The following is a 22546-nucleotide window of genomic DNA, read 5'->3' on the forward strand; positions in this document are numbered from 1 at the left end:
TAGTCATGATCCCCACTGCTTTGGCCTGTTATTTATTTCATTTTGGTGGAAAGAAAAAGATAGGAAGTAAGAATATTCCAGCCACAATCTTATCGTCTCACAATATGGAGTGTGTGGTGATGTTCTGGTGCCTGCTTACAACAGGTGCCATCCAATAGTCCTGGGCCACCGGCCTATGGGTGGGAGGCAGAGAGAAGACAGTATGAGCCTGTGCAAGAAGGTGGCCACAAAGAGTTGCTCAGACACTGTGATAAGCTAGTACTTTCAGGCTTTGCTCTGCAGTGTGTGTCCCACTGAGAGGAAGTCTATCATAGTTCAGTAGGCTGGAAGGGAGCCCAGTCCAGACCTATTCCCCAACTTAGGGTTCAGACTGATTGGATTACCACAGTACTGATAGATAGCCACTATGTGACACTGTAAAGTCTCTTCAAACTCTAGTGTTTTGTATTGACCCAGTAGGCATGATTTTAACAATAATATCTAACAATTATTAATCTCTGTGTGCAAGCAGTGAAATAGCGTTTTGATCCCCAGAGAAACACTTTAAGGGTTAGTTACTGTTGTTACTCTCATTTCACTGATGAAGAAACGGATGTTCATAGACGCTCATAACCCAAGGTCACACATCTAGTATGTGATGGAGCTATGACTTGAGACCCAGCAGTCTAGCTCTGGGACTTTTTTTTTTTGTACCAAATTTCTTTATTTGAAGGAATGGTACAAAGAACTTAAGTAGATGTTTTGGTGCAACTTACAGAAAAGGTAAAGGAAACCCCAATATGCATGTACTGCCTTGGCGCCAGGACTCTAAACACTTAACTTCCTTGCTGAAGGAGGTTAGGAGCTCACACTGTATTGTGCCCTCTACTGACTGAAGATACAAAGGTGAGGCCCTGGAGAAGGCCTTCCTTTATCCTAAATTTGCCATGTATCATCCTTAGTGAAATTCCAATTCAAAACTACCATGTGAGGGGCAAGCTACTTGGAGGCTAATCAGTTTACATGGACTTGTTCGAGATTTGCATCTGCTTTTCTTGCCCTGTGGAGGAAAGGTTATTTGGTATAGATTGGTAAAACTCTGATGACAGCATATTCTCTCCCTCTCTTTGCAGTATCATCTGCCAGTGGCTTTCAAGTAGGAACAGGCATCTGGATCAGCTGGAGAGCTGGTTACAACACAGATGCCAGGGCCCACCCCCAGAGTTTCTAAATCAGTAAAGCTGGATGAGACCTGAGAATTTGCATTGTTTATTATAAGTTCTTAGGTGATGCTGGTGTCACTGATCCAGGGACCATGCCTCAAGAACCACTGTCAAATAGGGATATATTTTAGATATGTTATAGTTGCATGTTGCTATTATTTATCCATTAGTATATAACTAACCTTTCCAGCTGTGTTCACTGGGATGCCTGCCTTTAGCACTGAAGAATAATAAATCTCTAGCTAAATTTAAGAAAACTTTGCAAGAAGTTGAGTTCTTAAGTCAGTAACCTATTAATATTAATTAATTCTTAATATTCTTACCACTATCTGAAGTAATTTTACTACTTTATGCATTTATTGTCTCCATTCCCTACTTGATGAAGGCAGGAAATCTCCCTTCCTTCCCCACTGCTCTTGTCTGAACAACCGGACAGGTATTGAATACAGCAGACTCTCTGGAAATACTTGTAAAGTGAGTCAGTACTCGATTTTTATTCTTCTAAGTATAGAAAGAGGTTGGGTATGGTGGTTCATGCCTGTAATTCCAACAGTTTGGGCAGCTGAGATGAGGAGGCTGGATTGAGACCAAGAGTTCAAGACCAGCCTGGGCAACATAGTAAGACCCCCCATCTCAATAAAAAATGTTTAAACCAGGCATGGTGCCTCCTGCCTGTAATCCCAGCACTTTGGGAGGCCAAGGCGGGCGGATCACCTGTGGTCAGGAGTTTGACACCAGCCTGGCCAACATGGTAAAACCCCATCTCTATTAAAAATATAAAAATTAGCTGGGCGTGGTTGCTCACGCCTGTAATCCCAGTTACTCGACTGAGACGGGAGAATTGCTTGAACCTGGGAGGCAGAGTGAGCTGAGATGGTGCCACTGCACTCTATCCTGGGCGACAAGATAAAAAACTCCATCTCAAAAAAAAAATTACAAATTAGCTGGACATGGTGATGCATGCCTGTAGTCTTAGCTACTCTGGAGGCTGAGGAAAGAGGATCACTTGAGCCCAGGAGATCAAGGCTGCAGTGAGTCACAGTACTCCAGTCTGGATGGCTGGGTGAGACTGTCTCTTTAAAAAAAAAAAAAGAAAAGAAAAGAAAAAAACATTTGTATCAAAGGGCTAGGCAGGGTAAGATCTGCATTTAGTTATTTTCAGTTGCTAAGCAGGTGAAGTATTCAACAGCTTTCCAAGTTCTCATGCCCTTTAACCTCTATGTTCAAACATCTCCTAATGAAAGTTCTCAGCTTTCCAAGTTCTCATTATAACCTTTAACCTCTATGATCAAACATCTTGTTTGCAGCTGCTCTCATTCGTGGAAACAGAAACAATTGCGCTCAATTCTCCAATAACCTTGATTGGCTCATCAGTAAATTGGACAGACTAGAATCTTCCTCAGGTGAGAATTGACAGGAAACTATAACTAGAAAAGATGAAGGGGTTTTTTTTTCATTCCATAAAAAAGAAAATGTTGAATCTTTTCCAGTGGATTGCAAACAATCCTCAAATCATTACTTAAAAATAAGAGAAATTGTCTTAAAGCTTCCTGGGACCCGCATGACTTTATTTAACAACTCCAACCCAGACTTCAACAACCCTTCCTTTTTTGTTTAATTTTTTTACTCTGTGCCTTCATTTTTATTCCTTAGGTCCATTAATCCCCACCCCCTCCACCCAGTGATCCTTGTCTCCTTCTGACTCCCATTACATTCTTATTCTCTGGATTTTTTAATGCTTTTCAATATTGTCCAAACTATTTCTTATAGTTCTAAAAGCAGGGGTGAAGAATGACAGGAATGAGAGGAAAAATCCCCGCTCACCCATCTCCACTGACTCACCCTTCTCCTTGTATCTATAGTCCTTTCTAATGACTTAGGGAGAATCTGAGCCAAGAGTGTGGTCATCATTGGTAAGTGACCATGCTGCAGGGCTCAGCAATTTGCTTTCTCCGAGATGAGTAAACATGGCAGATGTAGGCCCCTCATGGGAAAGGTGAAGGATTTTGATGCTTTTCTCATAGCCTAGAGATGACAGGTGCTTTAACAGACCAGCCAGGAGAGGGTCCCCCAAGGATCATCCACCTACACACGTCTTCCTAAGCCTCTCTTTTCTGCAGTGCCTCAGTCTCATGGGCTAGATTACATTTCAAGCTAATTTATGAAAAAAAAAACAGAATCAAAAGGAATTTTCTTAATAAAACTAAGCTATTAACCAACTGTTTCCCTTGAATTTCCATCATGATGTTGCCATGTATGTGCCAGGCTGCAGGGGCACTAGTTTTTCTTAAGCCTTCACTTACATAACCTATCTAGTGTTCCAACAAAGGGGGAGAAGCCAAATAGACTTTATTTTCTGAGGCTTCAGTCTATTTGATACATGAGTAGACCTAAAATAAAAATGTCTAGAGTGGCTACTAGAAAAATTCTTATTTGGGAGAAACTCAGAATATTTTCCAAATTACTTGAATGACCTTTAGAATTTACAGTAAACTGGACATATTTATATCTATTTTTAAATGAAATATTATTTGGTTTGATCAAATGAAAAATGCTATTTTACAGCTGCTTCTCTATATTTCATCATACAAAGGCCATGTCTTTGTCCAGGTAGAGGGAGATAGGGTTAGTGCTGAATTAAAATCACTACTAAATTACAGATCAGTTGGCCTCCAGGGAATCTGAAATCTACCGGGAATGAACATATTTTTTTCTGCCTGAAAATACTTGATAGAGTTAAAGAACTGATGATATCCTGTCCCCTCAGGAAGGTTGTTCACATTCAGGTTTCTTAATTATGGTCACTGCTGCAGGGCATTTAATGTCCAAATGATGTTTGTGGCATTCATGTAGGTATCTTGGAAGTTTTGCACTGCATCTTAACTGAAAGCCCAGAAGCCTTAAACCTGATAGCAGAGGGCCACATCAAGTCCATCATCTCCCTGTTGGATAAGCATGGGCGGAATCACAAGGTAGGTGTGGAAAAAACAGTGATTGACTTTGCCTGGTGTTTTCCTCCCCAATGTTCATGACCCTGTGTATTACTAAGCATGCTGACTAGTCTGTTTCTTGACTTTGACAAAAGTTTTGGAAAACTGGAAAAAGACTTTCCCTGAATACAAGCACACTCCAAGCTGGGCAATCACACTGTACGCTGGATGGTGCTGTGGGATTCTACCAGCTCCCCAGTCACTGCTCATTATCATTAGCCCTTAACACCAGCTCACTGTGGGGCACTCAATAGGTCCTGTCTGCACAAGACTAACTGTATGGAACTGGCTGCCGCCCTAGGGTCCAGGAACTTAGTAGTGAAACAGCTTATACCAAGCTGTATAGAAAAGATATAAAGAAATCAGATTTAAAACAGTGTAGAACGTTTTAGCCACGTGATTTGTTATTAAACAAAATCGGATTTACTATGAGTTCAACCAAATAAAGTAAATGAATCTGTACATGTGCAAGCATGAGAACTGAAGCTGCTAGTCCCTCCCTTTGATACAAAGCAGCTCTATGACTTTGGGCTGCAGTTACTTCATCTGTAAAATGGACACAATGGCATCTCACTAAGTGGAATGCTATATCATTTCTTTGAGATCTCTTACAATTTAACATCTCTGTTTTTATGAAATTGTATCTCTAAGACACAGAGATCTATGGGGAAACTCTACTAAAGCAAGGAGAGTTTTTTTTTTCCTGACCCTTTGACATCTGCCCCACACATGAGGGCTACTGTGCTAATTGGTGGACAGAGGGAATATTCAATGGCTGAGGAGGTGTATTTCAGAGCGGATGGCATGATAGGGCATGTGGGACTGCAGCTGTGCTTCTACAGAGTGGAGAGAAGTAGGCTTGGTCACTGACAGTCTCTGCTTGTCATCATCTGGGAGTACTGCACATTTGAGACAGATCAGGGTGTCCAGGAGATTGAGACTCGGCAGCTTAGACTGTATGATATGCATCAGCCTTGGGCAGTAGAAAGCCTTGGTCCTTAGCATGTGTGAAATTGTTTGACAAAGAATAAAAAGAAATATGTGGGGTCTAAAATCACTTTTCCAAATGCAATAAATCAAGTGCAAGCATGAAGCTTCAGCTTCAGTCCAGATTCTCTGTGTTCCAACATGTTCCTTCCTGTCTGCGAAGTCTAATGAGAATAATCGATAAGCATCTGAGTAACACGTGCTAGGAGCCATGAGCTGTGTGCAAATGTCAGAAGCCTTTTGACAGGAAAGCTGCTCTTGTTTCATTGCCCCAGAGGTTTCTTTATTATTAGACCACATAATGTACTTAATCAGTAACCAACTTCATTGTGGCTTCTTACAGCCAAAAGCTACAAAGCATTTGATGCATGTCACTTGGTGGTGAGTTGATTACTATTCTACCCATTCCACAGTTAAGAAAACTGAGGCCTAGCAAGTTGAAATATTTTGCTAGAAATCGGTGCCTGACCCAGTATGTTTTCAGAGTAGCCTTTAATCTTGTAGAACCAAGACATTGTTAGAGAAATTCTGGTAATATAAAAGTTGAAGCAACGGGATGTTGGTACATAGAGTCTCTTCAAAGATGTTCCTTTTCCATCTTTGGATAGATTTTGGGGTAAAGGTTTGTCATGAGTTCAGATCCTTCTTTAGGTACTATTCCATTGGATACCTTTTACTGTCAATGAGAAAAACCAGGTTCAAACCATCACCAATGTATTTGTGGTCACTTGGCAAAGAATGTGCTGAGTGAAGGCCAGGCTTCCATTGCAACACTTGATCCTTACTTGGGAAATGCTGAGGCAGTGATTTTCTCTCCAGGCTGCATTGTTGCCTCCAGTCCTAGAATTTCAGGAGTCTCTGTCCAATTCACTTAGTTTTCAGTGAAGACAATGATTCAAAATATGCAGAATTTTAAAGCCACAGGGGTCGTCAGAAGTCCTCTCAAAACAGCAACAACAGTGATGATAACCAACATTTATTTCGCATTTAACCAATGCCAGTTATTGCTGTCAGTGTTCATGTGTATCTTATTCAGGCCTCCTTACAACCTTATGACATACCATCATTATTATTTGTACATGACAGAGGCAGAAAGGAGGCTGGGGCCTGGGTCCCTAGATGTTAAGCAGTTTCCCAGGAATCACACAGCTAATTAATGACAGAATAGGAGCAGAATTTTAATGTTCTTTCCAGTATTTCTCAAGCTGTAGTCTGTAAACTTGTTCTTTAGAATCCAAATGTTCTGTGAGAATATGTTTAATTTTGCAATTTTATTTTTACAGTTATCTAAATACAAAACTTTTGCAGTGAAAACTTCACCACTAGAAAGCATTTTCTTTTTTTTCCTTTGTGTAAGTTTAAATGGTACAAGTGCAATTTTGTTACCTGGATATATTGCATAGTGCTGAAGTCTGGGCTTTTATTGTAACCCCAAATAATGCACATTATACTCATTAAGCAATTTCTCATCATTTATCCCCTCCCACACTTCCAAGTTGCCAGTGTCTGTCACTCCACACTGTGTCCACGTCTCTACATTATTGGGTTCCCACTTATAAGTGAGAACATGCAGTATTTGACTTTCTGTATCTGTATTATTTCACTTAAGATTATAGCTTCCAGTTCCATCCATGTTGCTGCAAAATACCTGATTTCATTCTTTTTTATGGTTGAACAGTATTCCATTGTGTGTGTGTATACCACATTCTCTAATCTTCCATTGAGGGATATGTACACTCATTCCAGGTCTTTGCTATTGTGAATAGGGCTCTGGTAAACATACAAGTGCAGATATCTTTTTGATATAGCAATTTATTTTCCTTTGGGTAGATATCCAGTAGTGGGATTGCTGGATCAAATGGTAGATCTATTTTTACTTCTTTGAGAAATCTCCATACTGTTTTCCACAGAGGTTTTACTAATTTACATTTCTACCAATATATATAAGCATTCCCTTTTCTCTGTATCCTCACCAACATCTGTTATTTTTTAATCTTTTGAATAATGGCTATCTTGACTAGTGTTAAGATGACATCTCATAGTGGTTTCAGTTTGCCTTTGTCTGATGATTAGTGATGCTAAGCATTTTTACATATGCTCATTAGCCATTTGCGTGTCTTCTTTTGAAAAATGTCTGTTCACGTCCTTTGCCCCCCGCTTTTTTTTGAGACAGAGTCTTGCTCTGTTGCCCAATATGGAATGCAGTGGCATGATCTCCATTCACTGCAACCCCCACCTCCCAGGTTCAAGTGATTCTCCTGTCTCAGCCTCCCAAGTAGCTGAAACTATAGGTTTGTGCCATCACACTCAGCTAATTTTTTGTATTTTTAGTAGAGATGGGGTTTCACTGTGTTAGCCAGGATGATCTTGATCTCCTGACCTCGTGACCCATCTGCCTCTGCCTCTCAAAGTGCTGAGTTGACAGGCATGAGCCACTGCGCCCGGCCCTTTGCCCATTTTTTAATGGGATTATTTCGTTTTTTGTCATTGAGTGGTTTGAGTTCATTGTCAATTCTGGATATTAGTCCTTGGTTGGATGCATAGTTTGCAAATATTTTCTCCTATTCTGCAGGTTGTCTGTTCACTCTATTGAGTATTTATTTTGCTTTGCAGAGCTTTTTCATTTATTAAGTCCCACTTATATATTTTTGTTTTTGTTGCTTGTACTTTTGAGGTCTTAGTCATGAATTCTTTACCTAGACCAATGTCCAGAAGAATTTTGTCTAAGTTTACTTCTAGGACTTTTATAGTTTCAGGTCTTACCCTTAAGTCTTTAATTATAACTTGAGTTGATTTTTATGTATAGTGATAGATAGGGATCCCGTTTATATTCTGCTGCATATGGCAATCCAAATTTGGCAGCACCATTTACTGAAAAGGGTGTCCTTTCCTCAGTGTATGTTCTTGTCAACTTCATCAGATATCAGTTGGCTGTAGATAGGTGGCTTTATTTCTGAGTTCTCTGTTACATTGATCCATGTGTCTATTTTTATACCAGTACCATGCTATTTTCATTACTATAGCCCTGTAGTATAATTTCAGGTCAAGTAATGTGATGCCTCCAGGTTTGTTCTTTTTGCTCAGGATTGCCTGGGAAACTCAATGGTTTGGTTTCCCATATGAATTTTACATATGAATTTTAGGATTTTTTTTCTAATTCTGTGAATGACAGTAATATTTTGATAGGGATTGTATAAAATCTATAGATTGCTTTGGGCAATATGGTCATTTCAAAGATATCCATTCTTCTGATCCATGATCATGGGATGTTTTTCCATTTGTTTGTGCCATCTGCAATTTCCTTTTTTGGCAGCTCTTGCAAATGTGATTACCTAGAATGCATTTTCATGTCATAAGTGTTTCTCAGACTGGAATTGGAAGGCCCCTATGGGTTCACGAAGGTAGCCTTTAGGGTATGACATTTTTCTTTTAAAAATAATTTTACATCTCATGGGTTTGAGATGTAAAAATTCTTTCTGTATCTTGCCACTTCCAGTCATATGCTTAGAATCAAGACTACATATAATGGTGGCAATTATTATACCTTTACTTCTTTGCTAAAATATTTAAGTCATTAGCTTTGTCCCTTTCGTGGAAATAATTACTACTCATCAAAACATGATCAGATTTGAGGTCAAAAAGTTATAGGGAAAGAATACACTCTTTGAAGTGAAAAAGACAGGAGTGTGTTGTAGTGCCTACTCCATATTTTTCTAATGCATTCTACCCTTTGACCTCTCAATGATTTCACTCTTGTGGATCCTTCAGTAGCTCCTTGCTTCCTACTTTCCAAAGACTCATCAAAATTTTTCTCTGGTCAATAAAAAATAAAAATAAAAACATTCTGGTCTGCTCTTTAAAACTTAGTTCAAATGCCACTTCCTCCAGGAATCTTTTTCTGATTCCAATTGGAATTGGTCTCCTCTCTCCTTATGATTTGTTCTCTGCTATAATGATTGTTCCAATCTGCCTTTTATTATAATTATTTTTGCATATCTCTCTTAAACCTGTAAGTTCCTTTGTGATAGGGACTGTCTTTGTAATCCTCATAGTGACAAGCTAAGATGTTGTACATGGCAAGCATTCATGCATGCTTGTTGAAGGTTTAATAAATGAATTAAAGGAACAAATGAGTGAGCCAAAATCTACTCCTGTCTCACCTTACACTGATTGAAGCTCACGTATATGTACAGGCATCATCTCTTCCAACAGATGCCTCATCAGTGGTAAGAAACACACTATGTTAGTGGCACTGATTTTGTTAATTAGTATAAAAAGAATAATTGGTGAAAATTATAACAGTCACCCTGTAATTTTTCCAGAGTAAGATTCTGCTATTATAAATAAAATGTGCACTTTCTACTTGCCCCTGAGGCTGCCTTACTCCAAATTTGCTCAAAGTTGTCATAGATAAATATTTTTTACCTTCTTTGTTTTGCAGGGATTTGGGGCTACCTTTGAGAAAAATGTATGATAAAATAGTGATATTGTTGACTCTCAGAAAATATAAATCAGGAATCAAAGGTTTAGCCTGGGGACTGAAGAACACTCATTTCTCATATAGGACTTGATAGGAAAATCTCAAAATAAATATAGTTAGCATTTGTTTAATAAGGCTGCTTTTACAGATGAAAGCTGATGACAAAAATTCAACAGCCTAACAATGTTTCCATAGATATTTATCTTCAAATTATAATTCCTATATAAGCTTGTGTTTGAGATAGATGGTAATGGAGATAAAAGCAAAATGAGAGGCTCTCGAATGAAAGGCAGTATCAGTGATGAGAATTATTACAACCAGAAACAAATGAACCCCACAAATGGGCTATTGATTAGGGAGGCCTGACTCCTATGACAGACAACCCCATATTGTCAGTGTCTTAGCATAGTCAAGGTTTATTTTTGCTCATATGTCTGCTCAAGGTCAGTGGGAGGGCTCCATTGAGTGTGGTTAGTGGTTTTACCATCTCCTAAAGGCAGAGCCTCACAGACAGTAAGGTGTTTACAAATCTCTTGGGAATCATGTTAACATGAGACTTCTGATTTAATAATTTGGGGGATGGGGCTGGGGCTAAGCATCTGTATTTCTAGAATGATGGCACCATTCATTGCTGGTGATCTAGATTGTACCAGTGCTATTGTTCTGGGGATCATACTTGGAGTAAGGAGATCTTTAGGCTTTGAAATCCCTTGTTGGATATCTGAATCCAGTGGAAGGAAGGTAAGGAAGGTAGGGCCCACTGCTGAGGTCCACCCACTTTCTATTGGCCAAAACTTAGTCACATGATCCCCTATACCTGCAAGGAGTATTGGGAAATAAAGCCTCTGTATGCTCAGAAGGAGAAGAAAATGAAGTCTGGTGAATACTCAGCAGTACCTGCCTCTCCAGTCAGACTTTCCAGCCAGGTATTCCAGAGGTCACCAAGATGCCCCCTGTCAGAAAGTACAGATGGCCTCTAGTTGCAATGCCTGCATGCCCCCATGGTGGATTGGACCTATCTACACTTTTTTTTTTCTTTTAAAAGAAACTGTGAACCCAGAAAATCTGAAACAGGTCTTGTAAGGGTTATTCTCTTGTGAGGTTTATTGCTGAGTTTAAAATGAGGAAACTGAGGCCAGCATAAGAAAATTAAATGCCAATTTATTTAACTCTCAGACAAGGTTCTGTGGTTCCAGGGAAAGGGGCCAGGGAAATCACGCCTGACTCCTCTCCCGCATGGGGGGTTTTATAGGGAGTGAAGGCATTTGATTGGCTTTGGAGAAACAGGATGTGGACAGGGCGAGCTGCTATTGGTAGGTAGGTGGGATTTCTGGTGAGCAGGCTATGCTATTGGGCAGGTTTTGGCTGGGCTTCTTTTAAATTTTGGTGGATTTTCCAATGGCTGGCTAGGTGCTGAGTGCAGAGTTTAGTGTCGAGTGCAGATTCTGGTGTGGAGTGCAGAAGTGTGCATTGGTGCCGAGTGCAGAGTTTAGTGTTGAGTGCAGATTCTGGTGATGTAATCTTCAGGTGTGGAGAGGGATGGGAGTGTCCGAGCTCCCAGCGAGGAAACCGACCTTACAGGTCTTAGTTAATTCAGAAACTTCATTTTGCCAAAGTTGAGGACATGGCCATGACACAGCCTCAGGAAGTCCTGATGACATGTGCCCAAGATGGTCCAGGCACACCTTGGTTTTATACATCTAGGGAGACATGAGACATCAATCAGTATATGTAAGAAGTAGAATGATTCCATTTGGAAAGGTGGGACAACTTGAAGCAAATGCAGGAAGACTGGAACCTGGGAGGGAGCTTCCAGATCACAGATAGGTGATACACAAATAGTTATGTTCTATTGAGGTTCTAATTAGCCTTTCCAAAGGAGGCAAATCAGATATGCATCCATCTCAGTGAGCAGAGGAGTGACTTTGGATAGAACAGGAGGTAGATTTGCCCTGAGCAGTTCCCAGCTTGAGTTTTCCTCAGTGATTTTGGGAGCTCAAGACATTTTCCTTTCACATTTACCCACTTTTCTGTTTTAAAATATCTTTTGGAAAAAGTATTTTACAAGAGAATGAGTCTCTGGTCTCAGGTTTCACATCTGGTCTCTCATGGCTAGAAGGGTTTATTCCTAGATGGGTAGGTCCCAAAGGCTCATTTTTAGGAGGTTGCGAAGAAGAATGTCCTGTGAAGAGAAAACAGCCAAGAGGAAGAAGAAAAAACAACAAATAAAAGAACAATCCTGGAAAAATCTATGTAGGTCACATTACTCTGACGTCCGTACATTACTAGGCAGACATGAAAGTGGCTTATGTATGTAAATAAGGTTTTAAGAAAGCACAGCTTAGTTTTCAGTGACTCCAAATTAGGAAAAATGGAAAAAATTTTGAAAACATTATTTTGAAGACTTGTAGCCAACAAAAATTATTCAGTCCAAACTGTAGAAAATAATAAAAATTGAAAAAAAAATTGAGCAGACCAGAATCTATTCAACAGGTCTACTATAGTTTTGAAACATAATTTTTCTCTCTGTCGTTTCCCATTTTTGCTAAAGACAAATCATGTTAGGACTGGTTTGCTTTATTATATTTTGCCTAATTATTTGTATACAGTGCAGCAAAAATAATTAGTTTTTACTTAGGCTTTTAAACTGACTTTGATGGAACTTTGTTCCATAGCAGGGATCTCACATAAGACTCTTTAAAGCTAAGCCCAGCCAAAGATATGTGCCATTAAATAACTATGAGTTGGGTGAATTTCTTCTCCTCTTGAGGGTCCAAGATAAACCTGGGGCTTCTGCACCTGTCAGAAAGTGACAGTCTTTACTTACCACACAGGTCAGAAACTTTGTACAGGGATTGTGTACACAAAATACAAGGCCAGTTGTTCCAAGGGCTTGATTGGCTTCATAAGTCAAGTTTGATTCCTTAAAGGAAAGCACACCATCCCAGTCATAGCCTTGGTAAAATAACCAATTTCTCCAATCGTGCCCCATTACAAAGGAAAACAGATTTTTACTGTACTTATGCAGATAACTGTATTGCCATAATTTGAGAATACTCACAAATAGTTTCCAACTTCTGGAGAAGTTAGGTAGAGAGAAACAAATAGGCTCCAAATTTTGTTCACAGGAATATTCTTTACTCGATTGTTAAAAGCTGTAAATCACTTAAAAATTTCCTTAACTCTGTGAAACAAACAGTATCAGCAATGTTTTAAGCAAAAAGTCAAAATGATTACTTCAGTTTTCTGTTGCTTCAGTTAATTCAGTCAACTCCAGTTGTTTTTGATAGTCATGAACATTTCAGCTCTCCATGAGAGTTCTGAAAGTTTTTTCCTTTATTCCAATGTCACAATGTTTAAAGTTATTAGAAAACCTGTATTAAGTGCACCTGTTAGAGACCTATAGCTGATTACAAACCCACATTTTAGAGAGGGTTTAAAACAAGATAAAACAAGACAATTGTTTGTGGATGAAAAAGAAGTTTTAAGGCAGTCATAGTTAAAAGAAACAATTGACAAGGAAATTTGTTACCTCTGTGGCACACAATAATTTTAACATAACAATTATGATTATTACTGATAATGTACACTAAGTTACCTGAGATTTACAGGAGTTTCCCATAATTTTGGAACACATAACCAATAAAACATTTATACAAATACAGCCCAAAGAAACCAAACACCATTTCATATTTGATAATGATTGCTGTATCATTTTTATAGCAAACAAGCTAAATTATATCATTTTTGGACTTTAGGGAAACTAATATCTTAAAGAATTAACTAGGTTAGAAAAAGACATAATTTATAATTTGATTTTGGAAAGTTTGTCAAATATAAAAGGTTTAAAATGTGTTAAAACATGCATGTTGCATGAAGAGACCCCCCCCCCCCAAACTGTCTTTATGTGAGGAAAATGGCTGTTTATTCACCAGGGTGTTGGCAGACTGAGTCTGAAAAGAGAGTCAGTGAAGGGCAGTGGGATAGGAGATGGTTTTATACGTTTGGGGTAGGCAGTGGAAAGGTACAGAAGTTACAGTTCAGAGTAGTTTTTTGCAAGCTGGGAGGGGGTCGTTGGGGCTGGAGTCACAAGGTTGACCAAGGTTGGTTACAAAGTCCAATGGCCTTGTCAAGCGGGGCTGGAATAAGAAACAACAGAAGAATGTCTCAAGTTAGTTAGGTGCTGCAGGGGTTGATCAGGTTGATTATTCTTCCATTTTTCATGTTCTTCCAGCTACTTCAGGTTTTCTAATTCCAGGAGGCCCTCAAGAGGTGTATGTGCTGGTCACGGGGTTGTCATAGAATCCATTGCACAGTCAGTCAGCCTAGAAGACCTTACAAAACACTTGATATTACAAAATAGGATTACAGGTCACTATAAAGTCGTTTATTTAAGTGATAATTCAAGCATTTAAAAAAAAAAAAAGCAAAAGACTTCATTCTTTGAGAGAGAAGACTTAATTTTCTAAACAAGAAGCCCTAATAGAAACGGCATGAAGTCAACAAACGTTTGTAAACAATTTATAAAATTTAATCTTGTTTATAAAATATAACTTCTGTAAGCCTTTTATAATCTTTATTAAGAAGTTGGTTAAGCTTCAAGAAAACCTTACTAATCTGGCAACAGGGGTCCATATATGGGTTTGCATCAGTGTCCCTTTGACATTAATAATTTATAGAGAAACTGAATTTATCGTTCAAAATTGGCCCTTACAGTCTTAAAACACCCACCTCTTGGGTGACAGCCCCTGGGTCTTGAGGAGTTGAATAGCTTTAATTTCTTGTCCTGTGTCTCAGGAATGCAGTTGGTTTTGAATGGCATCTTCTATGGGGCCTGAAGATAAGGCTTTAATTGCTGTCAGTGTTTAAGATTTAGCAGGACCTGGTGTCCTTTTTAGACCCAGGAGTTAGAGTCCTGTAACTCAGTGTTACAAGAACTTTAAAACCATATACAGGAAGATTCATGGAAGCAATAACCTTAATTCTAAAAAAAAAAAAAAATTTTATCTCAGTTTTTTTTTCTAAGCAAATCAAAACTTAATATGACAACTTGATCATATGAAAGTTTCTGGGGTTTTATTTTATTTATTTATTTATTTATTTTTGAGACAGAGTTTCGCTCTTGTTACCCAGGCTGGAGTGCAATGGTGCGATCTCGGCTCACCACAACCTCCACCTCCTGGGTTCAGGCAATTCTCCTGCCTCAGCCTCCTGAGTAGCTGGGATTACAGGCACGCGCCACCATGCCCAGCTAATTTTTCGTATTTTTAGTAGAGACGGGGTTTCACCATGTTGACCGCGATGGTCTCGATCTCTTGACCTCGTGATCCACCCGCCTTGGCCTCCCAAAGTGATGGGATTACAGGCGTGAGCCACCACACCCGGCCTTTATTTTTTTAATATCTACCTCTTACTGTAACTTACACTGACTGCTCATGACATAGTCAGACTTTCTGATTTGCTCTGAACATCCCTCCTTTTTAAAAAAAACGGTTATTTTATTTTAGTACTAAATTTATCATATAAGATTCTTTCTTATAAAATTATTTCTCTTGGGCCGGGCGCGGTGGCTCAAGCCTGTAATCCCAGTGCTTTGGGAGGCCAAGGCGGGTGGATCACGAGGTCAACAGATCGAGACCATCCTGGTCAACATGGTGAAAGCCCATCTCTACCAGAAATACAAAAAATTAGCTGGGCACGGTGGTGCGTGCCTGTAATCCCAGCTACTCAGGAGGCTGAGGCAGGAGAATTGCCTGAACCCAGGAGGCAGAGGAATGGTGAGCCGAGATCGCGCCATTGCACTCCAGCCTGGGTAACAAGAGCGAAACTCCGTCTCAAAAAAAATAAAAATAAAAATAAAATTATTTCTCTCTTTTTTTTTGAGACGGAGTTTCGCTGTTGTTACCCAGACTGGAGTGCAATGGCATGATCTTGGCTCACTGCAACCTCCGCCTTATGGGTTCAAGCAATTAAAATTATTTCTCTTTAAGCCTTTTTACCTCAAAAAAGAAATACTCTTTATTTTTATAACTTTCTTTACATCTTTTTTAGTCCTGGTTCCTTTCACCTTGTTCTATGTATAACCTTTAAATAAGCTTTGAATTAGACAAAACTGGTTCACCTCTTTTTTTTTTTTTTAAAGGACATACTTATGTTCTCCTAAAATGTATTTATTGGAAAATATCCAAATAATGCAATATCTATTATTTAATTTAACTTTATATTCTAAATTATGATGTTTGTCTATAAATATTTATCCCTTTACATTTGCCTAATTGTTTTAATGGTTTTCCTAGATTATTCACTAAAACTATGACAGTCATTTAAGTTATGAAACCGCCATTGCAAAATTATAACTGAGACAGTGAAAAGAGATTTGGCCTAACTGACTCAATATTGCTTACTCTAAGCTGTCCTTGTTCATTCCTGGTCATAGGCAGAACTAACTTTGGGAGGAACTTGGTTTATATTTCAGCTTTGAAAGTGACAATAACAGTCTTTCCCAAAGCAAACCACCTTACTGTCTGTGGACTAGACTACCTAAGGCCACCAGATTAGAAGTTAGGGTAATTTTAGTAAATTCAAGATGCAGCTATTTTCATTAAACCCTTATCAATATCTTATTAAAAATCACAAAAGCAAAGATGAGTCTGTTTTGGGCTGGGTTTATAGTTTTGCAACCCTTATGCCAAATTTTGACACCTTGCAGTGTTTGACAGGGATAAGTATGAAATTGCTTGATTAATAAATGGAAACAAAAATGTATGCTGGGCAATTCTTAAGGCATTTCTAATCGTACTTTACCAGTAATTTTAGGGCTAGCTTATTTATTAAAGATTTTACTGGCCAGGCGCGATAGCTCATGCCTGTAATCTCAGCTCTTAAGGAGGCAGAGACAGGTCGATTATGAGGTCAGAAATTCAAGATCAGCCTCGCCAACACTGTGAAACCCCATCTCTACTAAAAATACAAAAAATTAGCAGGCTGTGATAGCCAGTGCCTATAATCCCAGCTACTTGGGAGGCTGAGGCAGGAGAATCACTTGAACCTGGGAGGCAGAGGTTGCAGTGAGCTGAGATGGTGCTGCTGCACTCCAGCTCAGGCAATAGTGTGAGACTCCATGTCAAAATAAAAATAAAAATTTTACTTAAGTTACAGAAACTTTAAAAGCATTTGAATAGTCTTTTTTAGTATATACTTTAAGAGCTTTTGTTTTTTAAGCCAATTAGAGGTTTTTTTTTACATATTGCTAGTAGTAAAACATTCTGTACACATCACATAAATACATATAAAAATATATTAGGCATGCCAATGGAAGTACATTTATAGATTTATAAAGACCCCCCCCACCTTTTTTTCCCCTATCTTAGACTTTCAGATTTTCAATAACCTGTTTCACAACCCTAGGCAGTTGTCAGCAAAATAGCCTCAAATTTGCACATTAAAGGAAACAAGTGAAAATCAAATAGCAAAATTTACATCATAAAGTACAGAGAGAAAGAGTCTGATGGTGCTAGAGGGAAACACTTTTATTTTTCTTTGAGCCAAATTAAACATAAAATTAAACTATACTCTTCCTTAAAAACCCAAGTGGCCTCTGTTGCAGTAACTATTTTCATTTAAAAAAAAAATCAGATGAAAATGGAATTCCATTAACTGAGAAGAAAAATAAGAACTTTTGCTCAACAAAAAAAGACAAGGGTTTAGGAGAGAAAAAAACCAAAAACATGAAGGTGTTTCAAATACAAACATACACACACACACATGCGCGCGCACACACACACACACACACACACACACATACATCTTGGATGTTAGCTTTTTAATTAAGCTGCCTTATAACCATTGAGCTCCTTTAAAAAAATTTTTTTTTAATCTTATTACCATATTTCTTTGAGCTAGGGCAAAATGCTGCTAAACTAACAATGATCACACAAATTGTATGATTTCTGAGCACTCTAAGTGGAAATTAACACCAGCTGATTGTTAAATGCTAACTTTGGTTGTTTAAAGGGAATTTGCAAGACAGAATCCCAAACCAGTTTCTTACCTAGTGATGGGTTTCAGACTGTAGACTGCTCTCTACCAGCCTGGAAGCAGGAAAAAAAAAAAAAAAACGTATCTTTTCTGTTGGAAGTGAGCTCAAACTCCATAAAGGAGTTACCTGCCTTCTATCATCATGGAAGCAGGAAAACTTGTCTTCCTGTTAGAAGCAAGTAAAACTAAAAAGAAAAAAGAAAAAAGGAAAAGGAGTTGTACAACAAAACAAACTTTAGATTGACCAAGTTTTGGGAGATCAGGGATTCTCTGGAGAGGGTGCTCTCAGACCTCAGCAAACTGTTTTGAGCCATAAGGTTAGCTCATGCTGGTACAAAGCACCGATAGAGGATTTGTCAAAGGTCAGGGGCATCTCCAATCACAGTCCCCTCTGGTTACCAAAATGTGAGCCAATAAAGTCTGAGACAGGTCTCAGTTAATTTAACATTTATTTTGCCAAGAACGAGGACGTGCTTGTGACACAGCCTCAGGAAATCCTGACGACATGTGCCCTAGGTGGGGTGTACGGCTTGGTTTTATACATTCAAGGAGATGTGAGATATCACTCATATGTAAAAAGTACATTGGTCTGGAAAGGCGGGACAACTTGAAGCAAAAACAGGAAGACTGGAAGTGTGGAGGGAGCTTCCAGGTCATAGATAAGTGATACACAAATGGTTATGTTCTTTCCAAAGGAGGCAAATCAGACATGCATCTATCTCAGTGAGCAGAGGAGTGACTTTGAATAGCATGGGAGGCAGGTTTGCCCTAAGCAGTTCCCAGCTTGAGTTTTCCTTAGCGATTCTGGGGGCCCGAGATACTTTCCTTTCACCAACCCATTTGAACTTTTTTAGAAAACGAAGTTTATCCCCATTCCCCAGTTTCACCTGAAGGAGTGACTCCTAAAGCAAAACCTAAACAATGTCAACTTTGATTCTTTTAGTAGCATCATTTATTTATTTATAGAGGAGGCACTTCTCTTCAGTGTGAGGCACACACTGTTAGGCTGTGTGCTTTTTACAGAGCCTTTTTCTCTTTGCTGTTCTTACTGTATGTGGATTAAACTCTGCTCTCCCTCTGGCTGTAACAGCAAATCTTCTGCAGCCACCACCCCAAGGCCAAACATGAAATGTGTGATAGGCTGGCTGAAAGGCATTTCTTTCTCTTTTTTTGAGATGGAGTTTCCCTCTTATTACCCAGGCTGGAGTACAATGGCGTGATCTTGGCTCACCGCAACCTCCGCCTCCTGGGTTCAGGCAATTCTCCTGCCTCAGCCTCCTGAGTAGCTGGGATTACAGGCACGCGCCACCATACCCGGCTGATATTTTGTATTTTTAGTAGAGATGGGAGGCCAAGGCTGGTGAAAGGTATTTCATTTCCTGGCCATCTATGGCTCTTTTCTTAGGGTGAGAAATTATCCTTTGGATTTCAAGTTTCCACCATTGATACCTTTCACAGAGTGCTAATGGTAAGGGTCCCCCATAAAACTGCATTTGGGATTCTTTTCTGTTTGTTCCATAAATGTGCTTTGTATTTATCAGGAACAAAGCTGACATTCAGGGAGTCAGCTAGAAAATTGGTTTGTGAGAATTATGGATACAAATGCCATGAACACCTTGCTTGAAGCTATCAAACCCCACTAAGCATTGGGTCTTCAGTGACCACTTTGAGAGACTGAAATGAGGCTGCCTGCCTCCCTGTTGGGGTAACCTGCCATATCGTGGCTGTTATTTATTGACTGCTGTTTGCACATTCCTCTCTGTGAAGGAGAGCGGGAGGAACAGCCTGACTGGCCCAGCACAGTTGCTTTGCCATAATAGGAACATAAAATCTGAATGAAAGAAGATACAGTGCAAGGAGAGGACAGAGGAGAGGTGGGCATGCAGGACAAGGCAAACATGAACTATTCCCACTTTCCCAGCTGGGAAACAAGGGGAAGAAGCAGTTTAATGACAGGTCTCTTAGATTCATGGGCCACCTGGGCTTTTGCAGGTTTGTTCTCCTAGAAGGGAGAAGGAGAATGGGTAAAATATTTAGAATGCCAATTTCCAGGAATTAAAGGGTATCTTCCTGAGTTTTGTTTTGATGATATCACAGCAAAAGACCCAAGAACAGGGGTCTGCCCTATTCTGGCCCCACCCATGCAAGAGTCCCAAGCCTGCTACATGCAAGACCTTAGCCAAATGGGAATCTTACATGCCATTTTATTAAACTCTGTAATGAGCATCCACTAATACTCAGTGCCAAGCACCATCAGGGCTGGGTGAGAGTGTGCTGCTTGAGTTTGAAGTCCATGGAGGGCCTTTTATCCTTCTCCTCTGTTTTTTCAGAACTCGGACAGTGAGTAGGGCCTAGATTTTGTGCCCTAGATGCCTCACCACACCTTAGTCCTGGCCTGGCTGGGATATTAACTTAGTCTGTCTTCAGAGCACAGCCTCTTACTTACTGTAATAGAACAGTGGCCACCAATGGCGTGCATAGTTTGGAAGGAAGGGGCGTAAGAGTAGAGCAGAGGGGCTAGAGGGAAGCCCAGACTCATTTTCCCAAGAAGCAGAAGGCTCTGAGGCATCACACTCTGCTTCTGGGTAAGAGGGTTCCTTGGCTCTGAGCTGGCTCAGAGCCTAGCCCCCCATGCATGAATCCTTTCATCCTTCATGCATTTCGGTGATCCTGCCCACTGTGCCCTCCTGGTGGTCCTAAGGTTTGGTGGGTGTGTCCTGCTGCAGGTTCTGGATATCCTGTGCTCCCTCTGTCTCTGCAATGGGGTTGCAGTGAGAGCCAACCAGAATCTGATCTGTGACAATTTGCTGCCCCGGAGAAACCTACTGCTGCAGACACGACTGATTAATGATGTAACCAGGTAAGGCCACTACCATCATTCCAAATGCCGAGCATAGTTCTGCCTGTTTTGTCTCTAGGCGGGAAAAGAAGGCTGATCTGAACTCCAAAGTTGCCCACCCATAGTTTCCATGGTGATACAAGTACCAGGCAAATGTGCACTTCCCTATGACTAGAGCCTCCAACCCTTTTAGCAGAATTTCTCAAACTTTTTTATTTTAATAGCTGAGGATAGAGTATTTGTAGCACCTGAGTGCTGAAGAATTTGACCTAAAGTGGCCTACCATGTTTTATTTTAAACATTAATGCAACTCGTGTAACTATACAATATATTCATATTTATTTTTATATACCAACTTTTTTCTATAATCTTTTCGTAGAACGGATATCCCAAGTGAGACTGTGGTTTCTTGCAACCTCTGGCACATAATCATGTATCTCACTGCTGTCTGTGAGGATCAGGGTGAAGAGCAGGGGCCCATGGTGGATTCCTGGCTTGCTAGTCCATACCTGTGGCTGCACGTGAGTCATGTGAACTCACTGGGCTGAGACTAGGCAGATCTTCGATTTTCTAGCCACTTTCTACCTAGGCCTACGCACTACTCCACAATGACAAGAATAAAACCTTCCCTCTGAAGTGCAGAGTGGCCCACTGACCTGAGCTGTCACACAGACTTACTTTCTTCATGGGGCCAGCTAGGATTTTCTTTACCTACCCAAAATAGGGCATAGCTCCAGCCTAGGAACAGTGGGTTCTCCACCCGTCATCTAGCCCCAACCTAGTCCCCCAGTCATACTTGTCTCTAAGAGTATGATTCCAAACATAAAAATCTAAGTGGTGTGTCTTAAGCTTTTAACCACTTTGCTGGATACATTAAAACCACTTGCCCTTAACAAGGTTGCCTAGTAATGACTTCTTAATGGTTTTAAGAAACCAGTGTTGTTAATAATGCTTAGGTAACAAAGCTGCCGTACTGAAAATGAAGGTGCTTATACCAATTGACCAGAAAATGGAACCCAAGTAAATTTCTTTTTAACTTAAAGAAACAAAGATTTATAATCAAGTAACTCTATAGAACATTTGCAGCATTGTTGCCCATGGTTAGTGCTCGGTAAATGTTGGTTGCCTTGAATGGACTATTAAAAGTGATATCCTTCATGTTTTGTAATGAAAATGTTATCCTGATGCCTCACGCTAAGAACTTGATCAAATGTTAAGGGTCCTAAGCTTTTTCAACTCTTTTTTTTTTTTTCTTTTTTGGAGACGGGCTCTCACTCTGTTGCCCAGGGTAGAAGTAAAATGGCATAATCATGGCTCACTGGACCCTTGAACTCCTAGGCTGAAGCAGTTCTCCAGCCTCAGCCTCACAAGTAGCTTGGACTATAGGTACACACCACTATACCCAGCTAAGTTTTGTAGAGACGGTGTCTTGCTTTGTTCCCCAGACTGGTCTGAGACTCCTGGCTTTTAGAGAGCCCTCCCATCTTTTGAGTAATATGAAGAACACACCATTGCTCTTGTCCTAAGTATAACTGGGCCATTGCCTCCTGTGGTCTGGTTCAACTTACTTTCTCAGTTTTTAAGGGTCTGTAGTAGCCACTTGCCCCATGTTTAATTTCAGTATCCGGCCAAACATCTTCCTGGGAGTCGCGGAGGGCTCAGCCCAGTACAAGAAGTGGTACTTCGAGCTGATTATCGACCAGGTGGACCCCTTCCTAACAGCAGAGCCCACACATCTGCGGGTGGGCTGGGCCTCTTCCTCAGGCTATGCCCCATACCCAGGAGGTGGAGAAGGATGGGGAGGCAATGGTGTTGGTGATGACCTGTACTCCTATGGCTTTGATGGACTTCACCTTTGGTCAGGTGAGTACCTTGCTAAAGCTTTGGCTCATAATCTCACTGGAAATGACGGAGGCTTGACTTATTCTAGCTGAAATTGCCACTTTCAGTTGAAATAATACAGACTCAAGAGTCTCTTAATTAAACGGTTAGGTGGAAAACAGTATCAGGT

At 40.0% G+C, this 22546-nt stretch overlaps 1 protein-coding gene across 14 annotated transcripts in view; it reads left to right on the top strand.

Annotated features, from left to right (window-relative positions):
• The window catches only part of RYR3 (ryanodine receptor 3), a 572638-nt gene that overhangs the window by 289788 nt on the left and 260304 nt on the right, over nt 1-22546 (top strand). For all 14 annotated transcript variants that reach the window (XR_013521058.1, XM_054240576.2, XM_054240580.2 and 11 more), the window contains 4 exons: nt 2510-2605; nt 4056-4174; nt 20423-20556; nt 22157-22398. Coding sequence is in view for 13 of the 14 variants with exons in the window: in XM_054240576.2 (XP_054096551.1) it covers nt 2510-2605; nt 4056-4174; nt 20423-20556; nt 22157-22398 (591 nt within the window). In the remaining variant the exon portion in view is untranslated. The remainder of the gene's footprint in view (nt 1-2509; nt 2606-4055; nt 4175-20422; nt 20557-22156; nt 22399-22546) is intronic.

This window comes from Callithrix jacchus, chromosome 8 (genome assembly GCF_049354715.1).
Source record: "Callithrix jacchus isolate 240 chromosome 8, calJac240_pri, whole genome shotgun sequence".
In the NCBI taxonomy this organism is placed as follows: domain Eukaryota; kingdom Metazoa; phylum Chordata; class Mammalia; order Primates; family Cebidae; genus Callithrix; species Callithrix jacchus.